We start from the raw sequence: 20,019 nt of genomic DNA on the forward strand, positions 1-20,019 counted from the left end.
ATTCATCATCAAATTATAGCAGATATTATCTCAAAGCACTTCAAGACAGGAGATACAATTCTTACGAAATTGTTTGGGTCCATATTGGGTTCAACTCAATAACTTTACTGAATCCAATTAATTCCAGTACCATGCAATTATGCAGACTTAGATTTAAGTTCAATATAACCCCAGCTGCATTATAAAACAGTCAAAGTGGATTGGTCTTACGATGCCGGGTGGAAGCAAGTTGTCTCTCTAAGAAACATGTTGAACATTTCCCATTTTTTTTCTCACCTCCTGTTTCTCTTCCCTCCCAGTTGACCAACGTGATCGTGCCCTTCATGTTTAAGTATGCGGTGGATGAGCTTAACCAGATGTCGGGACACATGCTGAACCTGAATGACGCGCCAAGCACAGTGGCTACCATGGCAACGGCCATGTTGATTGGCTGTAAGTCCAAGACTCGTATTACGCTGCCAGGTGTTGTGCTCATCCGAGGAGACTGCAGGACTCTGCCGTGTACATGCTGACCTTTCCAGCAGCATTCATATGAATGCTGCTACGCGACCTCTTCTGCATGTTAACTTTATTAGCTATTTTCTGCATTTGACTTTGTGTCTATTTATAACTCCCTCATCCATATTATGGGCTTGAAGGGCTTTCAGATGTAAATAGAAAATTATGCACTTTTAAGAGGAGAAGTTAATAAATCTCTTATGTTCTTTTGATATTTTTTTAGTTTCGATGTTAAGGTTTTCTAAGCAAGAAAATATGACCCCAACAAACACTATCATTGAGCTCAACTTTGATCACACCCTTTGTACTCTACTTATAACAAAAAATTAATTTCATCGCCATTTTACGTCACAGCACATCAGTTTGGGGTGGAAGATAAATTATGTGCGGTACTGATATCTGAGAAGTGTGTGTAAAGCATTTATTTGACTTAATGTCCACATCATTTAGTCTGACCTTTATGCCATTAAAAGTATACATCATGTTTGAACATCAAGAGTGGATAGACTGTCCAGATGGCAAATGTATTAACGGTGTATTGAGTGTTAATGCACCGCTCTTAAAATGGACCAAACATTAAGTCTGAACAGTCCTTTGCGATATTGCACACATTAATATTGCAGTTGTAATTTGATATAATGTGCAGCCAGCACTTGATGCTCCACTACTCATGGCATTATTTCAACAATGACTTTGTTTTTGCTACTTTTAAATTAACACACATATTGGAGGATCTCTGGAGGAGCTGCAGAGATCCTCTTGGCTGCTTGTCTCTGTTCCTGGCTGACAGGAATAGAGTCAAGCCTTGGTAGGTTTGCAGTATCACAGGTTCACCCGATGTAGTAGTTATGTAAATTTGAAAAACTATTTATTGCACTTTATTTTATTTAAGGATATTAGAATAAATATATACAAAGACCACTCTTTTTAAGATTTATTGAAAAAACAAGTGCTTTTTTGTTTATAGTCTGTTCCGTACAAGCTCGACATAATTCTTTGCGATTTGACAGAAATGCGAAAGTTATGAAAACTTCATTAGATGCTGTGTTGCCCATTTAAGAGGAACGTGGAGAACCATCTAAATGAGAGAAACCATTGTTTTTGTTCCTTCTTTTGGACACTCTGGGCTCTGGATTTGAAGCCTGCAGTGACTGGTGTAATTTTGCTGTCAAGGTTGCACAGTGCTCGTCCTACCTTGTCAGATGTGGACACATTGTTCATTAGATGAGCATTCCTATTTAACGCCACATTACAGCCCCGTGAAGACCAACAGGCAGAGAGATTATCACCCTGACTTGGTCTCAACAAACTGCTCATGTGTTCGCACAGTTTAGAGGCAGCACGTATCATTTCAACACAAACTCTTATCAATTTGAGACAGTCATTGTAGCACAGTTATATGCATTTTGCAAGTACAAATAATTACCTTAATTTTTAAGTTGTTCATTTTATTTAACCGAGCTAGTTTAGATTAATTATGTTCAGTATGAAATTAGGCATAAATTAAAACAGTGTAAAGAAGGCTGCCTCCCTTGCATCCGCCCTCATCCTTTAGAGAAAGTGTTGAAATTAATCTGGGTAATTGAAAACTTTCCGTGACATTCTCTTTAAGTCCGCCTCCCTCTTGTAGTCTGATCACACATGAGACCCGCACACACAACATTTCTGAGCACGCTCAGATACCCTTCCTGTCTCCAGTCTGTTGTGTATTGAGGCTTTACAGAGCATCATAGTATGTAATTACTGGTGGGAGGCTGTTGCTGGAGCACTGCAGTGCTTACAGGCCAGAGATGATTTGAAAGATAGGTCCCTCCACCTCATACTTCCTCTGCCTTTCTGCAGTCAAAAGGTCTGAAAATCTCATCTGCTTCCAAATACAGTAATTTATTTCAGGGTGTTAACGTTTCAAATCACATTTTTGTCTTATTTCAGAACCACTATGTCTGCTTTAGATCACAGTCACACACAATTTCAGTGCTGTTTATATATTCCTGCTTTTCACAGCAGGTGTCTTAAAACTCCCCATCTCCTTTGCTTCTCCAGATGGTGTCTCTCGGGCTTGTGCAGCCTTCTTTAACGAGCTGAGGAACACGGTGTTCGGCAAAGTGGCCCAAAGCTCCATCCGACGCATCGCTAAGAACGTCTTTCTGCACCTGCACAACCTGGACCTGGGGTTCCACCTCAGCCGCCAGACGGGGGCGCTGTCAAAGGCAATCGACCGCGGCACGAGGGGTATCTCCTTCGTCCTCAGCGCTCTCGTCTTCAACCTAGGACCCACCGTCTTTGAGATGGCCCTCGTCAGTGGTATTTTGGTGAGTGTTGGGATTTGACACAATGTCTACAGAGTTTACCTTTGCTTGGGATTTTTTTTCCATGTGCATATAACTGAATTTTTGTTTTGTGAGTATGATGAGTGATTAAATACAAAAATGTGTTTTCTTAACACTTCATTTTATGTTTATCAAAAAAAAGCTACTGTTTTAAGAACAAAAAATATTTACCATTGTCAGAGACAGCATGACTAAAGTTATCTCTAGCTGTATGTACGAAGAGGATTTAGTTAACCAAATATTACTGCTCACCGCCAATCAGCTGGCTGAAACAGAGCCACAGAATGTTTCCTGAGATTCATTGGAAATAGGCCTCAGAAGCATTTTTAGACTAATTCATGTTGATTACTTTGTAAAACATAGCATAATATGTTGAATTATTATTTTTTTGGAGTCTGTAGCCTACTTTAGGTAAGTAAGGTTTATATACGCATTACTCTTATTTTTATTAATTCTTCAGGATTAACTATAATTGGTCAGCGGAAGACATTCATTAAAATGATCATTTGAGAAGTGAATTTTGTATTTCTTTATAAGGTTTGTCTGAATTTAAATGCCTGAAGGTCTTAATTACTAAACTTTTTTTTTATTATTTTATTTTATTTCAATTTTTTTTTTAAACATTGAGTGATTCCAGGATTGGTCACTGAGCATGGTGTGGTTTTTGGAGATTTTATTCCAAACATGTTGAATTACTGCACATAAAGATGGCCTGTCTTGCTCTTCTCTTCCACAGTATTACAAGTGTGGCGGACAGTTTGCAGCAGTGGCCTTGGGCACCTTGTCAGCGTATACTATTTTCACAATTCTTGTTACTCAGTGGAGGTAGGAAGATTTCTGTGACTTTTCTGTCTGTCTGTAGGTCAGGATTGTTATTCCCTGACAAGCTCTGTAAATACCCCAGTGGCTCCATGCGCTACCAGTAAAAAAAAAAGTCACCCACTGGCTGAAGCGTACTAATGAAAGCTCTCAGGTCACCATGCATGTGTCTCGACACACAGGACTCGTTTCCGCATTGAGATGAACAAAGCAGACAATGAAGCAGGAAATGCAGCGATTGACTCTCTGCTTAACTATGAGACTGTAAAGGTAAGTTACCACACCTACATCTATCTGTTTGCTCCTCTTCTTTTTTTAAACATTGATGATCAATCAAATAATTTGTTAAATCAACTTTAAGTTTAATCTGTTTTGACTCAACTGTAACTTTTTATTTTGTTCTTCTCGTAAAGATCCTTCTAATTCAGGCTTAAAAAGATCCATGTTTCTGCTCTTGTCCATCCAGCCACAACAAATCTACAGAGCTTTTCTGGACTCTATGAAATGTTTTCCCCTGGTCTAGTCAGTGACACAAAAAATGTTGTAGGTTACTGGCACAGGCATCTGCTATTTCAGGCTGTTTTTTTCCAGAAAAGTCGGTGTGGTGCTCAGCTGACTGGTGATGTGTTAACGTTGCTTTACAGCTTTTGCTCTTATTGTCTGTGCGAGATACTTATCTTCATTCTACCATTGAAAACATCAGCGTTAGCTTTTAATGGTCTTTTCTAAAGATAGTTTCTTATAGTTGCACTTGCTTTGTGGATCATGTCCAGTGTGGTTTTTGTAAGGCTTTTATCTGTCAGAGTTGGATATTATCCAACTCTAATTTCTCCTCTAGAACTTCAGTGTAAGAAAATACTTTGTTTCCACCCTGAGAGGTCATATATCAGGATCAGAGATAATGTGATGCAGCGGTATGAGAAGACAGATGCTGTAAAAGTGTTTATTATTTTTACAACAAAAACAAGATGGGCAGCTTGGTGACTCAGTGGTAGACCAGAAGCAACGGGAAGTTGTCCTTAACGCAGCTGTCCTTGGTCTAATTCCCAGCTGCACTTCTTACTGTACAGCTGCTAACACCTAAAAGTGACCAAAACCTAAAAACAACTAAATCGATTTATTGAGCTGACACTTAAATTTGTGATGGATGTATGAACTCAAAAAGAACGTGAAGTCTTACTCTCTTACCTCCTCACAGCCTTGTTAAAAAAACAGTCTCCTTTTTAAATAGCAACTTATGTCTCACTAACCTTTTCTCCTCTTCCCTCAGAAACAGCCTCCCCATAAAAGAGTGTTTTTGTCAGCGTGAACTCCTGGTTTTGTTTCTGACTGGTTGCAGCTCTGGCCCGAATTGATCACCAATTGATTTCTCAGTTCCTCTCTAGCTTGGAAGAGCTTTCAGAAAGCTTATCTAGAGGACTTACAGAATGAAGATAAATACTGATTACTAAGCTAATAATATTCTGTGAACTCAGGTTTAAATATCTTGAGTTCAAATTTTCCTCTTATTTTTCCAGCGAAATTCAAAGCAGCACACAGTGTTTTACTAGACAATTTTACTAGACTGCAGTGGCCGTTCCAAATATATTTTGTTAGTGTTATTTTTCTTGCTGTGTAATTTTGTCCTGTTTTCCTTAACATCTTGTTCCGTGTTATTTTGTGTCATCTGTGTCAATGCGGCCAGATTTAGCATCACTCTGAGCTGTGAGTGTGCATATGTAATTAGATCTCCACCCACTCAGAAATTCATTCCACTTCCACAAAGGGCTGTACCAGAACCTGAACGCAGCGCCTGTCTTCCATGTGCTACTTTCTGATTTCCCTCTCCGATTTCACTGCATTTTCTTATATGCAAATCCGCTGGAACTCTGTAGCTGTGCAGCTTCACTGCCGTTAGCTAGAGGAGCAAATCGCCCACTTAACCGGAACTGGAAAACAATGGAGCAAACTAAACAAACAGCAGTTCTGCAACAATATTTAGTAATTGGCAGCAGAGCGGTGGACTGTTTTTTTAAATTATTTATTTTGTGTGTGAAATAAAGTGTGTTTGTGGCTTATGCACGAGCCATTCTCTCTTAATGATATTAATCATAATTATGTAGGGTAACACTTATGGCGGCTTTATGGGCTCTGTTGTTAATGTAGGCATCTGTGGACGCTGCTACACATGAAAATACAAAGAAAAAATGTTCCAGTGATGAACACTCAGCTGTAATTCTTGTTCAGAAGTGATGATTAGGCTTCACTGTCTAATACGTGTAACTGTTGTTTTGTGCCACAGTTATTCTGCTCTGTCACAGTTTCAGATCTGCTGCCAGTTCAGCAAAGCAGGCTTTGGATTCTGTTCCATTGCCTTCATGTCCTTTAAAATCTGTTGGGAGCAGATGAAGACACAGACATGAAAAAGTGCTTCAGAGCCCAACTGAGACACAGTCTCCGCTCGGAGCGGTCACTGAGAATAAATGCAGCCTTGAGGCAGACTACAGCTAAAGTGTGTCTGCCTGACACTGCTCTCCATGCTTCCTTAACCTTTCACCTCAACCATATTTGTGTCTCTCCCTCTTTTTCCTGTAAACTTGCACTTCCCTTCGTTCCTTTTACAAATTTGCTAATCTCCCTGGCCTCTGCTCCCATCTCCCCTCACTCCTCATGTTTGTCGTCTCCCCTGCAGTACTTTAATAACGAGAAGTATGAAGCGGAAAGGTATGATGAATTCCTGAAGATCTATGAGTCATCCTCTTTAAAAACCACGTCGACGCTCGCCATGCTCAACTTTGGCCAGAGTGCAATCTTCAGCGCTGGCCTCACTGCAATCATGTTGTTGGCAAGCAAAGGCATTACAGCAGGTGAGTAATTTAAAAGCTCATGGTGATTATGTGAATATGTCGTTTTAATTTGGGACATCGATGCTGAACTATTTTAATTTAAGGCCATCCTTCAATTTATCGGAATTGTAAATAGAAAAGCAGAAAAGGAGTCTGAACTAAATTTGAACTCTTCCACAGAGTTTCATTAAAATAAAATCTTTCAATATGAATGCTTGAAGAGAAAACTTAAAACAAAATCAGACAGATGAAACTGTCAAATAAAACCAACAATGAACTCCATTATAGACACTAAATGAGAACAAAGCACCGCATGCATGAAAAGGAGGCATGAATAGGAAATAAAATAGCTTTGATGCAGAAAATGAAATCACAGGATGAGGAGCTGCTCAGACGGCTTTCACTACAACTTGAAAGGGAAAGTGATGACAATTTTTATTTGTTTTTGTCTTGCTTTCAAAGATGCATGCAATGATAGGGCTATTCAAAAGTAATGCAAATCTATCATTTTCTCACATTTTATCTTGTTTCTACCACAAACTTCTGTTTAATTTTATCCCTGATTTTGTCTGCTTTGTTCTTCTTAAGATGCTGTTTGTTCACTAATGTTCTCTAGCAAATCTGCGAGGCCTTCAGAGAACAGCTGGATTTATTCTGTGATTAAACTAGACACATGTGGCGTATATTTACCAAATGGTGACTTCTAAAGCCGATTGGTTACACTTGGCTTTCTTTAAGGCTTTCAGACTAAAGTGGGTTGATTACAAGTTTTGTTTTTACATCACAAGTATACACAGCCTTGTATCATGTAAAATTGCAATGAAATATATTACAGTTTGTAGTTATAAAATGAAAGACAGCTGAAGGAGTATGAATAGTCTTACGAAGCAGTGAAGACTGTGAGCTGCTCTGTTCCCATCGTGTAGGTACCATGACCGTAGGAGACCTGGTGATGGTGAACGGCCTGCTCTTCCAGCTCTCTCTTCCCCTCAACTTCCTGGGTACAGTGTACAGAGAGACCAGGCAGGCGCTCATTGATATGAACACTCTGTTCACCCTGCTCAGCATCGACACAAAGATCAAGGTAACGTGTCAGCCTGACACAAACTTTGTGCCTCTAAAACAGAATTTTTGTGTTCATACATTTGTATCCTCTAATAAAGGAGAACAGAAGAGATTAATTTGTGCACAGCAGCAAGCGAGCTTAAAGGTTGGACTGAAATTTAAAAGCAAAGAAAAATACAAAAGCCTCTTTGCAAGACCCTATTTTTCTTTACCACAGTAACACAGAGAGCAGAAAGAGTTTTCCTAATAATGTGACGTAGATTATCTATCTACAAGATAAATGTCTTAAAAAAATTATGAGTTGTAGTCAAACATGCTAATTACGTGCTTGGTGCGGCTCGAAGGCTGCTTCATCTTTACCACCTGTAGTGCCTGGTGGTATCAGGAAACGAGTTTAGCAGGAATGTTACTGAATCTTTATTAAACTGAACTATTTGTTGAAAATAGTGTTGCATGCTGGGATATTATGTAAAATTGAGTTTTTTTAGATTTACATAATATGATATGCAAAACACACCTCCATTGTTGCCTTGAATCTTTTATGCATGTTAGACATTATCTAGGATCTTCTGTGGCAGCCTTTTCAGGCTCCCTATTCCTGACCCCTGGCCTTCCCCACTCAGCTCCTTCAGACTAGTGGCAGCAGCAATTGGCAAACATGTGGTGGAACTGTGCATCTGCTGAGCTCAGTGTACAAACTACTTGGCAGTCCAATGCTCCTAGGAATGGTTAACACCAAAATGAGGAGCATTGATGTGATGACGTGCTGAAGAGTAGGAGCTTAATTTCAAATGATCAAATTACAAATCATATTATTTTTTATATGTCTTGCTTCATATTTACAGCATAATTACAACTGCTGAAAGTAACATAGTTACTTAATTTTGCCATAAAATGGTACCATGTGCTTGCAAAATACTTTATACCGTTAACGAATACATTTTTTTCCCCTTAGCGTATAATTTATCTTAAGAATTTTAGTCTGTCTTAGATATAGAAATTACAGAGCTCTGAACTTGTTCAAGTTTTGTATTTAGTTACTTTTCTTATTATTATTATTTGAAAGTTTAAGTGTGTGTTTCTTGTAAGACTGGGAGCGTGAAATATTCCTCATCTGCAGCAAAAAAGTAGGTGGCATCTTTTTTTAGGTTTTGTTTTTGCCTTTGTTTGGCACTCGCTCATTTTCCATTTGGAGTTTTTCAGGCTCATCATTATCACTCTCATACTTTTCAGAGCTAGAGGTGAAACAATGAGATCTGTCCAATGTTCCTTCTCAATAACAGAATCAAATTAACAATGTGTTGCTGGTCTGAGGCTGGACCTATTGATTAATAATTGTTTCTAAACTCAACCACCATCTGGTGCTTGTTAAAGTTGTAGCATTAATAAATTAAACAATTATAAGCTTATCGGTTTGACCCCTGTTTAATATATGAGCAGAAAGGCTTATATTTTTGGTCATCTATAGACTCTGATAAGGGAACAAACAAAATAAATCATATGAGGAAAAACTTCCCATATCTACTTCTAATTATGGTAATGCTTGTTTCTGTTCTGGAGGTCAGGAGTACCTTGTGGGAGTGCATGATGTCACAAACTCAAGGAAATACTTAAAAGGATTAGAATCATTTGACTAAGACTTAGAATAGTTCCTCATTTAGGAGAATAGTTCCAAACATTTGAAGAAATAAACACAGCAATAATCCCATGGAAACAAAATAGACAATTTTCCTGGACTCTGGATGATCCAAGGATTTTGTGCAAAAAGAAAAAGTCAAAGGTCACCCTGTCTGTATGCTTCAACCTTCTGAAACTACATGGGAGAAAAGACTTTGGATTGTTAGCAGTATTGCTCCACCAGTGATTGAGAATAAAAACAACCCCACTCAGCATGTGTTGAATAATTCCACTCAAATTAAAGTTTTTAATTTTGTTTATTTATTGTGGCATAGTTTTACAAAACTGCAATAAAAGTTGAATTCATTTCAACGTTCCTCTACATCCTTATCAGAGGTAGCAAAAAGTGTAAATGTATAGCATTGTATTTTTCTCTCTCCAGCTAACAGTTTTGGAAATGTTGCTGCATTTCTCCTTGTTTTTTTTTTTTTTTTAAACACGACAGCCCATCCTGCGTCATAAGAGTGCACTTAAGTGCAAATGTGTGTCTGCCGCCCGACAATAAGAAGGCCATTCCCGTCTCCAGCCTGTAATTATAGTGCTAGACATGAATCTGTCCAGTTATTTTTCCACTCATCAGTAATATTCCTCTCCATTGTGATTCCTTGTGGAATGGCGCTGCCCCGCAGGCCATTTTCGTATGAATGCTTTTTTTTTTTTTAATGCGGAACACATTGTCCCATTATGCAGATGTAAAATTATTTAAAACTACCCCCCTTACTTGAAACTGCACCACACAATCAAAAAAAAAACAAAAAAAAAACTGAATAATAATAATTGTGGCTTTTTTCCATGTTGGCGAGTGGAATAATGTGCGTTCTAAAGCTCTCCGGGTTATTTACATGAATTGAGAGAGGCAGATTGTGGGTGATAATGTTTCTTGTAGGTTTTACAGAAAATGCTTTCACTCTCAGGCAAAGGACCAAGTTTTATTCATTGCTGACCTTGGCCACATCTCTGAGCTCAGTATGAAGCTAAAGTTTATTATTGATCCTTGAGCATTCAAAATGAAGGGCAGAGTGAAGATTCAGAGGGCTTTTTGTAATAACAGCTTACAAATGCGATGAATGTCTCTGCATTCTGCCTCTTTAGAAGAAGCTGTTGCATCACTCCAGGCCTTGACTCATCCTTTTCTCCTTCTCCCATTCTTCTTTTGTCTGCCAACCCTCGGTTGGTTTGCTGTAGGAGAAGGATCTCGCCCCACCGTTAATCGTCGCACCACAGGACGCCACAATCCGCTTCGAGGACGTCTATTTTGAATACCTGGAGGGTCAGAAGGTTTTAAACGGGGTGTCCTTTGAGGTGCCCGCTGGGAAGAAGGTGGCTATAGTTGGTGGCAGCGGGTCAGGGTAGGTTCTGGCTTGAAAAGTAAATTGACTGAAACCTTTAGCGTTGTCATGCCAAGATGTAAAATTATTTAAAACTTTTGTCCAGTGTAGGTGATACCAGTTTCTAATTCTGATTGAAGTTGACCCGCCATCCTATTTTAACTTTGTTTTTCTAAGCACTGAAAGATGTGAAAGAAATCAATGTGTTGCAGGTCCATTGATTGAAGCCGTAGTTTAAGTATTTGCATAATCATATTGAGTTTTACTACTGTAAAAATATTTAGATAATTAAAAATATCTAAACATTGTTAAATGTTTTAGATATTATAATTAGTTTGAGAGAAACAACCTGAGTAAATACAAAATGCAGTTTTCTATTGATGATTTCATTTATTAATGGAAATCATCAATATTAAATTACAATTACTCCCCTTGTTAAATCAAGAACTAACTGCTTTTATGTTTTTTTGGACAACTGTCAGATATCTCAAAAAGCATCACACCGTCCAAAAACTGTTAAATTGCTTCGTTTCTTAGCCATTCAGAGGTGGACATGAAGGTGCACTTTAGTTCATTGTCCTACTCTACAACCTTAATGCAGGAAATGTTACGAGAAGATTTTCAGCTATTAAGTAGAATTCATAGTTCTCTCATTTACTGCATGTCGTCCAGAATATTATTCCCATCATCATGGAGGTTTTTACAACATGCAAGGTTGGTTTTGGTCTCCAGGGGCTCAAATACTCTGCATTTGCTGCTGTATGTCCCCTGATTTACCTGATTTCAATAATTTTTTAAAAATATTGTGCTAAAGTTCGTTCTTTGATTGTCGCGTTTATAGAACAAACAGGGAGGAGTTCTTAGTTTTGGGACAATGTTTGAATAGTAAGAAGAAAATCATGTATTTGACCTGCTGATTACCTCAGGTTGGTTGATTGGTGCTTCTCTACTGTCGCCACTTCTCCAAAGACTGAAAGCATAGTCAATAAACCCCGAGGGGGTGTGGCTGTCTGATTTTTACAGACGAAGCAATAAGAGATTTTTCTCGACTGTCTGCAGGAAGAGCACCATTGTGCGGCTGCTGTTCCGTTTCTATGAGCCCCGCCAGGGTAACATCTACATCGCGGGGCAGAATATCCGAGAAGTCAGCCTGGACAGCTTGAGGAAGGCTTTGGGAGTCGTACCTCAGGTCTGACAAACACCAACACAATAGAGCACCAAAACAATGTGTTTATAGCATCACTGTCCTACCAAATTATATATCTCTAGAGTTCTTTTTAAATGACATTGATTTGTAGTTTATTCCTACAATGTTTGAAGAAGAATGATATTTGCTTTTATAATCTGCGCTACAAGTATGGATAAAAGAAAATGGATTGGAATTTTTTTATTGTTGCATAAAAGATCAAATCAAAATTTCCAATTTATAGTGCTTTCTACGTTATTTCTTTGTTACCTTTACCAAATGCAGATAATAAAACCAAACTTGTTAATTATTCTTAAATAAAAATGAGATGCAATATATTTCATACAGAAGGTTTTGAAACCTTCTAACATTTTCAATGGGAAATCTATAAGATCCCTGTTAATATCATTGTCTATAAATGGTCGATGTAATATAAAAACAACTTTGGGGAATTGTACACAACGATGATTAGCATCGAGTAATGTTAGAGTAATTGTTAGCAATGATCATTTTTGCTTTGCGAGCAGCGAGGATGAGCTGAACAGATGGTGCGTGAACATATTTTTGTCATTTGCTCTGCTCCTCTTCCTCTGCCCCCCCAATCCTGTTGTTTGTATCTGCCGTCCTCTGTTTCTCTCACTGCTGCCATGAAATGATCCTCGGAAGCCTCATTTTGTTCCCTGACTTTATTATCATCAGGATGCCGTTCTGTTCCACAACACCATCTTCTACAACCTGCAGTACGGCAACATAAACGCCACAGCGGAGGAGGTGTATCAAGTGGCGCGTTTAGCAGGCCTCCATGATGCTATCCTCAGGATGCCCCATGGCTATGACACCCAGGTTGGAGAGCGGGGCCTCAAGCTGTCAGGTCTGCTGCACATTTATGTCTACTCATTGTATGTGTTCTCCTGGATACGAACCAGAGCTGTGTGTTTTGTCTCGCTCCCCTGATTGCATTCTTAACTAAAGAATTTAAAAGCTCAGCTGTCATCCTGTTAATTAGCTGCTAATAGCTTATGTTCTATTGATAAAGCTCAGAAAAGACTTGGAAACAAAACCCAGTATGTTTGAGGAGATTTACAATAATAAGATACCAGACAACTGCTGTTTAAAGTCAAATTATGACTTTAAACAATATTGGATATCAATAGTACAAAATAGGTCAGAAAAGAAAATGTGGCAGACATCACATTTTTTACTTTGAACATCAGTGCAAAGAGTGAAAAGTACTTTGTTGGCAGAAATCCAGATTTGCTGGATTGACAAATGAATATGCAACGCTGTGATGCAACTCTGCAAGCTGTTCTCATATAAATACATGACCATTGTTAATTAAACTTAAAATTACCCAAATCTGCTCATTCCATGAACCTGCCATGCTGTGCTCCCTAAGGACCTTCCCTCCTGCTAAAATTAAAATAAACCAGCTACTCATTATATCACAAATAGTGACGAACAATGTTAGGACATCTGTCTGTGGGCTGAATCTCCAGGGAAACAAGGTCATCCAGGAAGACAATACGCTGACGCTCTCGAGCCGTTCCTCCGTCTCTAAAAGCCAAGGTTCACACCTTCATGCATGTTCACAGATGTCTTCTGTTTTTCCACTGAGCAAATGACAAACTAGCATAAATTGGTTCTCTTTGTATGTTTGTCATGAAGATGTGGAAACTAGAAAGAGTTTTGCAGTATTCCTGTCATGACTGTCTAGCTATACACATAAAAAATCAGCTCTTAGAGCCAAATATTTTCCAAAATTGCAATTTTATCAGACCTTGATCTGCAGTTCCGGACAAAATACGGCTGTTAAAGTGTTTGAGCACATAAATCACCAAACTGTTTTCATAACAAAATAATTCAATTAAAAGTTAAATGGACTTGAATTCAAATAGATAAATAGAATCTTATAAATATAGAGCGATCCTCTTGTCAGACACAGCAAAGGTGCTTCTTAATAACATGGAGCCTCCATGTTTCCCAGCAAATATTGATTTTTTTTTTCCATTGACATAGAGGGGGTGCGACTGGCTGAAAAGCTTCATTTTTGTGGGTGGGTTGCATGATTTTTAAGTTGCAGTATTAAGGCCTTTTTTCCCTGCAGGGCCTGGCCCTGTTGCTTCTCGGTTTTGGTGTTTGCATTGAGCAGAGGGCCGCCTCGTAAGTGGGCGGGGATCAACATATCAAGCAAATTCTTGTCGAAGTTAATTACAAAAGTTTTGCAGGCATACGCAAGACATTTGGATTTAATTAAATAACTTTTCAGCGAACATTTAAGGTTTTTTTTTTTCGATGAGTAGTGTTCATTTTGTTGGCATGAGTCACTGATAACTGGCACCAGATCTTGGAACATTTTTAGTGAGCTACACCTGCTTGTTTTGAGTTTAAGTAAAACTAAAAAGAATACACCCTGCTTCCAAAAATAATTTGTATTTTCTGATGAAACATTTTGAAATAGCAGCAATGTCCTTTTTGAAGCATTTGCTTGGAAATGTTTCCCCTCGGATTCACAAACGGCTAAGTTGTCAAAATAACTTTTGTCTGTGCGGAAAAACGGCTACAAACTGCATTAAAGTTTCACTTTAATCACTTCCACCATCACTGCGCTGTCATTCATCTCTTCATTTTAAGACCATAAGTGTGTTAAAGTGCAGGCTGCCTGTAACTTGTCCTAATTCGATCCACACGAGACTTTGTGCGATCGGGTTCTTAGCGTCACTCACTTAGCCCACGTAAACTAGACTGTGAACCGCTTCTGTCTTCGACGCGCAATTACCAGCAGCATGTGGAGTGAGTGAAAGAACGGACAAAATAAAGTCATGACTAAGTTCTCATTAATTTCACTGCTGCTGTATGTGACAGCTGCCAGCGAGCAATGAGAGGAGGGGTGTGGATCAGGAAGGGGCCAGCGTGCGTCGCAGTGCTCGCCGCTCTCCACCGCCAGCCATGTTTACACTCGCTGAAAGCCGCTTTCTTTCAAGAGGCCACACGCCGCTCGCATGTAATAAAGGCCGAGTCAGACACAGTGGGAGAAATCTTTGAGCCCTGCTGACTTTTTTTCCTCACAATTAAATGAAAGTCTGTTTTTTTTCCAGACTCAAAGCCTGCAGCATTGCTATTGTGTGAGCAATGGCCCCTCAGTTTGTGGCAATAACGAAGAGACGAGCCAAACAGCAACTTGTTGCCTGTCTCTTTGTGTATGTCAAACGCCACAGCTCTCTTCACCTCATATTAATAACGTCTCTTTTGTCTATTTCAGGCGGGGAGAAGCAACGCGTCGCCATCGCCCGCGCCATCCTCAAGAACCCGCCCATCCTCCTGTACGACGAAGCGACTTCGTCCCTGGACTCCATCACAGAAGAGGTCGGTCGTGCCGCCGAGACAGACACCGGCGGCATGCGTGCATAATAACAGTTCGCACTGTCTGCATACACATTTAGCAGAACAAACACCCACTCAGTCACCTGCTGTAGGTACACAATAATTCAGCTCCCTCCTGCGTCACATACCTGCTGTGACATACACCCCACACCCTCCCACACACAGGCACACACGCAGCACCCCAATGCACTCCTCTCCCCGCCACCTGCCTCTGTTTCTCCCACTTAATCTGCAGCTCAGCTTAAACCACACAGTCTTTGCAAATGTTACATCTAATGAGAAAGTTCAGCACGATCTTTCTGAACTTGTGCAGGGAAAAAAAAAAAAACTGAGTTGGGCAGCAAACGTGGCTGTTAATTGAGTTTTTTTTTTTTTTTCTACTGTAGCCTCTCATAACAAAGATGTTTTTAGATTACCATATACACACAGTGGAAAGAAAAGCAAATGAAGGTGGATGTTGCTGAGCAACATTGTATTGACTTTGAGTGTCTCTGTCGAATCAAGGTGTGGGAATATGTTTCATATATATTCTGTCATTCATGCTCTTTTTCACACCAGTTATTGCAAACTGTTTTCTTTTGGATTAGGGGATGCTATTGTAAGGCTCAGGATGTTAAACAGAGCCCTGCAGACGTATTCACTCCCTTTGAACTTTTTCACATTTTCTCACATTAAAACAGCAATCCTCAATGTGTTTTGATGGGATTTCATCGGACAGACCCAACGTAAAAAACAGTGCATGGGTGAAAAGTGGAAAGAAAATGACACATTCTTTTAAAAACATTCAATTTCTTTGGTGTGGAGGGAAATGATAAATGGTTTAAGAAGCTGAAAATTAAAACAAAGCACCTTTCTCAGATTTTTCTTTGGGTACAATTTGTAAATCGTGGCTCCTTTTCCCTCCATATCACAATTATGTACTCCATATTATGTCAATTTAACACACGAAGTTGCAAGAAAATAAATTGGTGCAGGTTTTGATCATTTCGTTTGCGCTTCCAGAACATCCTGAGTTCAACGAAGGAGATAGTAAAGGACCGGACGTCGCTGTTCATCGCCCACCGGCTGTCCACGATAGTAGACGCAGATGAGATTCTGGTCCTCAACCAGGTAAGAGCTCGCTTGTGCGTCTTTAGCTTGGCTGCATACCTTCACTCATTAACATTTTCATTCAGAACATAGGTGTGATGGAAAAGCAAATCATATCGTGGCTGACTTTCTGAGCCCAAACATCCTCAGTGTTAATTGCCAGTCCAATTAGTTACATTTGCATTGAAGAGAAGGACGATGACCTGCACTCTGCATAACCTTCAGCGCTCCGTATCTGCCAGCAATGAGCATATAGCCCGCCGCGCCAGTTTTGGCACTCATTTATTTCCCACCGTTACCTTTTCCTCATTGTACGTGATAAAAACCTGCTTCGTTTAACTTTTCTCATTAACTTCAACAACAACAGGACGACTGTCTGCAGAAGAGAATGTATTATTTTCTCCATAAGGGCTCATTAAAGCAGTCTGACTCGACTGGCTGTTTTGGTCAGATGGCTCGTGTTGTTTGTCTCCGTGTCTAATAATGTATGGGCCATCTTCCCAGTCACTGATGAGGCCTTGTTCAGGGCTATACATGGCTCCTCAGATGGCTCCTCTGACAGCCACGATTGTTCTAAACTGTGGCAGAAGTGAATTTCTTTTTTTTGCTTCCAGGCAAGCGGAAATAAGCGCCGCCGTGCAACGGCTGTAAAGCACAAAAGAGACCAGGAGTGAAGTCGGTTATTATCTAGAAAGAAAGAGTTAATATTAGAAGCGATGCAGGTGAGCTGACATTTTCCACCAGTGCTTGAGCGGGAGGATAAAATGAGAGGAGACTTCTTTGAACTGCTTGTCTCGTTCCGTGTTCCCGGAGTCAGATGGCGGGGATCAGAGGGTTGTGACGAGGAGGCACGTCTGCGTGTGATGTCGCCACAGTGTTTGCTAGTGTCACCAGCAGAGGACTGCCTGGGGTGCTCATTAAAATAACGAGCAGGGTACAGTCACATGCTCGTCCTGGGTGTGCTAAAGACACTGCCAACACCTCTGCATGCTCAGCCAAGGTGGGGGAAGGGGATGCCCTCGTTTGTGTGTGGCTGCGTGGGAGGGGAAGCGTTTGTCGTTTTCTTCTGCAAGTTTGTGTTTTGTTTTTTGTTTTTTTTTGCGAGAACGCAACAGTTGTTGGGGAGGCGTCGCGGACTCTTCGCAGCGCGGTCACGATGCGGCGCCGACTGTGTCTCTGTGCTCATGGCCCCTTTATTTCAATCTGAGTGTTTGCTCCTCTCTTGTGTTTCCAGGGCAAAGTGGCAGAGCAAGGCAGCCACCGCACCCTCCTCGCCACCCCAGGCAGCTTATACGCAGAACTGTGGAACGCACAGAACAGCAAAATCCTGAACAGCGGCGCCGGCGAGAACTCAGCCGAGCCGCCGGCCGAGAGGCTGTCCCAGAAGGAGGAGGAGAGAAAGAAGCTGCAGGAGGAGATCCTGAACAGCGTGAAGGGCTGCGGGAACTGCTCCTGCTGAGAGAAGCCATGTTCCCTCTGTCCTCACAGACGGCCTGCGCTGGAATCCTCAAGCTGGAGATGGGCCGCATCTCCAGCTCTTCTCCTCTTTTAACTAAAGGCCGCCGCACGCCAAAATGGAGGTGGAGCACAACAGAGAGCGAGTGTGTTTAGCTCTGGCTTGTGGCCAGATTTCAAGCGTTCATGCCAGTTTTCTGAGCTGAAGCAAAGCGTAAGAGACTCCGTGTATCCAATACGTGTGTTGGAGACATCTGTTCTCCAACATGGCCGTCTCCTTCTCCTCATTTTGGACATCTGGTTTAGTGACATCTTTCATTTGCACTGGAAACATGAAATCACTTGCATATGCCTTGACGTTGACAGAATTTGTATGGGTTTAGTTTTCTAAATTATTCATAAAGAGGAACTGACCCTAGAGTTTGCGTTTTCATTTTTTTATTCAATGTGTGAACGCATCCCAGTTCATGCTGCAGTTAAAATCCTGAACTACGAGACAGATGAACACTATTACATAGAGGAGATGCTCCTCTTATATTCACCAATACTGCGTACAGCACAAAACTTTATTTGCAGTCTCTATTCAGAATATTAAAAATCTGCTTATAAAGAGGTGACTCATTCAGATTTGTTTTTATTAATGAATCTTACACCTATAATAAGAGGAAAGAGCTCTAAATGTTTCTCACCATTTCTTTCATCTCATAACAAAAGGGTGTTGAAGAGGTTTTAAAAGTCAAAGGCGGCTTTTAGATTGTGTGACCAAATATGGAGTCTTCCTCTTCGATGTGTTGTGTATATTATGTCCTCGTCTTTCCGGTGAATGTTTTGGTTGCGGTATGCACAGTTTCCTTCAGATTTGTCCGTTTTTGTATGTAAATGAAGAATATTCAGATGTGTTGTACAATACACTGTCAAATACTTTTCTAAAGAAATCTGCACCATGTTAATGTGAGTTACTTGCAGAAAGTGTAATAAATTTGGGTTGTTTGGGTTTTTTTTTTTACAAAAATGACTTTTCTATTTAATCAAAGCAAAGATAAATGGGAGAGATGCTTCTTTTGAAAAATCACTTGATGCTATTCATTTATTTCATTCCTTAGTTTGTATAAAATCAAGGGAAGCATATAACAATGAACATTTACAAAGTAAGTTTAGCTCTGATTCATTCTGATTCATTTATATCTTTTGTCCTCTGCAAAGGTGGATGCCAAAACACCTTAAAGTTTAAACAAAATAAACAAAATAAAGTTTAAAAACTGTAACGATGACAAAATTTTACAATATTGTGATAGTTTTAATTTTACAGTAACTGGCCTTGATTTATTAGTAGCCAGACAGAAAGAAGACATGCAGGAAACGACCCATTGACTTTTTTATTATTATTAATATTTCTTCAAAACATACTGTATGTTAAGCTTGTATGTGACATTAATGTGATTTAAAGCAGTTTTACTGATTCCCAGCTTGTAATGCATTAATAATATTTTAGAGGTTAACATGTTTAAATGTTTTGCTGCAGGGTCCTTAGAAGTCACAATATCGTATTAAAACTCTTAAATAATCCCAGGCTTATGCCGTAAGTTTTAAATTTAAGAAATAATCTGGATATTCCACGCTACAGTTCTTGGAAAACTTTGGGCGAGTCTTCCTTTTGTTTTTGGTCAGCAAGCCTCTGCCTGACCGTCCACTGGTACAAGTTTCTGCATTTGTGGATAATAGATCCAACTGCATCACCTGAGCCTTCAAATATTTTAACTTTTATGACGTGGCGTTTCGGGGACGTTTTAGCCACTTTGCAGGTCAGGGAGTTTTCTGGCATTACAATTAGTTTGAAGATACGAAGCACACAAACGCTCACAACTTTTTTCTTTTTTTTTTTTGCATTAATCTTAATTAAAGAGAACCAAAAACATATCCAATAGCAAAGCAGAATTTCCCCATTACTTTAAAAATTAATTCATTTTTCTCTTTGTAGTCAACTGTCCGGAGAACCACTGCAGCCATGGCTCCAAGTCTGCTCTCCTAATTATCTCTTAACGTAATATTTTTCCCTCCAGGCCTGGGCTATTTCTGGTTTTGTTGTGTTCAGTACTATTACATAAATAATGTTTAAAAAAGAAAAGAAAACTCTCAGTGACTGCTGGTTTCCTTTCAACTTTCTGCAAACACTGGGATTGATTCATTATAGCCAATATGGATGTAAGCACCCCACAGCACATATTTAATTTAAATCAAATGTAATGTATGAGAGAAATTTACTTTCCTAGATTAGCTATATTAAAGTTGCCATGAAAACTGTCAGGGCTTGGGAAAAAAAAACAACTATAATTGCAATGAAGAGGACAGGAAATTAATAACAGCAG

General features: G+C 39.7%; 1 protein-coding gene across 1 annotated transcript in view; it reads left to right on the plus strand.

Annotated features, from left to right (window-relative positions):
- The window catches only part of abcb7 (ATP-binding cassette, sub-family B (MDR/TAP), member 7), a 29,436-nt gene extending 10,324 nt beyond the window's left edge, over nt 1–19,112 (plus strand). The window contains exons 5-16 of the mRNA XM_055034655.1: nt 300–432; nt 2,542–2,810; nt 3,565–3,653; nt 3,830–3,917; nt 6,319–6,493; nt 7,399–7,556; nt 10,400–10,563; nt 11,602–11,731; nt 12,428–12,599; nt 14,988–15,091; nt 16,112–16,219; nt 17,433–19,112. Coding sequence (XP_054890630.1) covers nt 300–432; nt 2,542–2,810; nt 3,565–3,653; nt 3,830–3,917; nt 6,319–6,493; nt 7,399–7,556; nt 10,400–10,563; nt 11,602–11,731; nt 12,428–12,599; nt 14,988–15,091; nt 16,112–16,219; nt 17,433–17,657 — 1,815 coding nt within the window. The 3' untranslated portion in view covers nt 17,658–19,112. The remainder of the gene's footprint in view (nt 1–299; nt 433–2,541; nt 2,811–3,564; nt 3,654–3,829; nt 3,918–6,318; nt 6,494–7,398; nt 7,557–10,399; nt 10,564–11,601; nt 11,732–12,427; nt 12,600–14,987; nt 15,092–16,111; nt 16,220–17,432) is intronic.
- The last annotated feature ends 907 nt before the right edge of the window (nt 19,113–20,019 follow it).

This window comes from Poeciliopsis prolifica, unplaced genomic scaffold, assembly GCF_027474105.1.
Source record: "Poeciliopsis prolifica strain line A6 unplaced genomic scaffold, Auburn_PproV2 SCAFFOLD009, whole genome shotgun sequence".
Classification (NCBI taxonomy): Eukaryota; Metazoa; Chordata; class Actinopteri; order Cyprinodontiformes; family Poeciliidae; genus Poeciliopsis; species Poeciliopsis prolifica.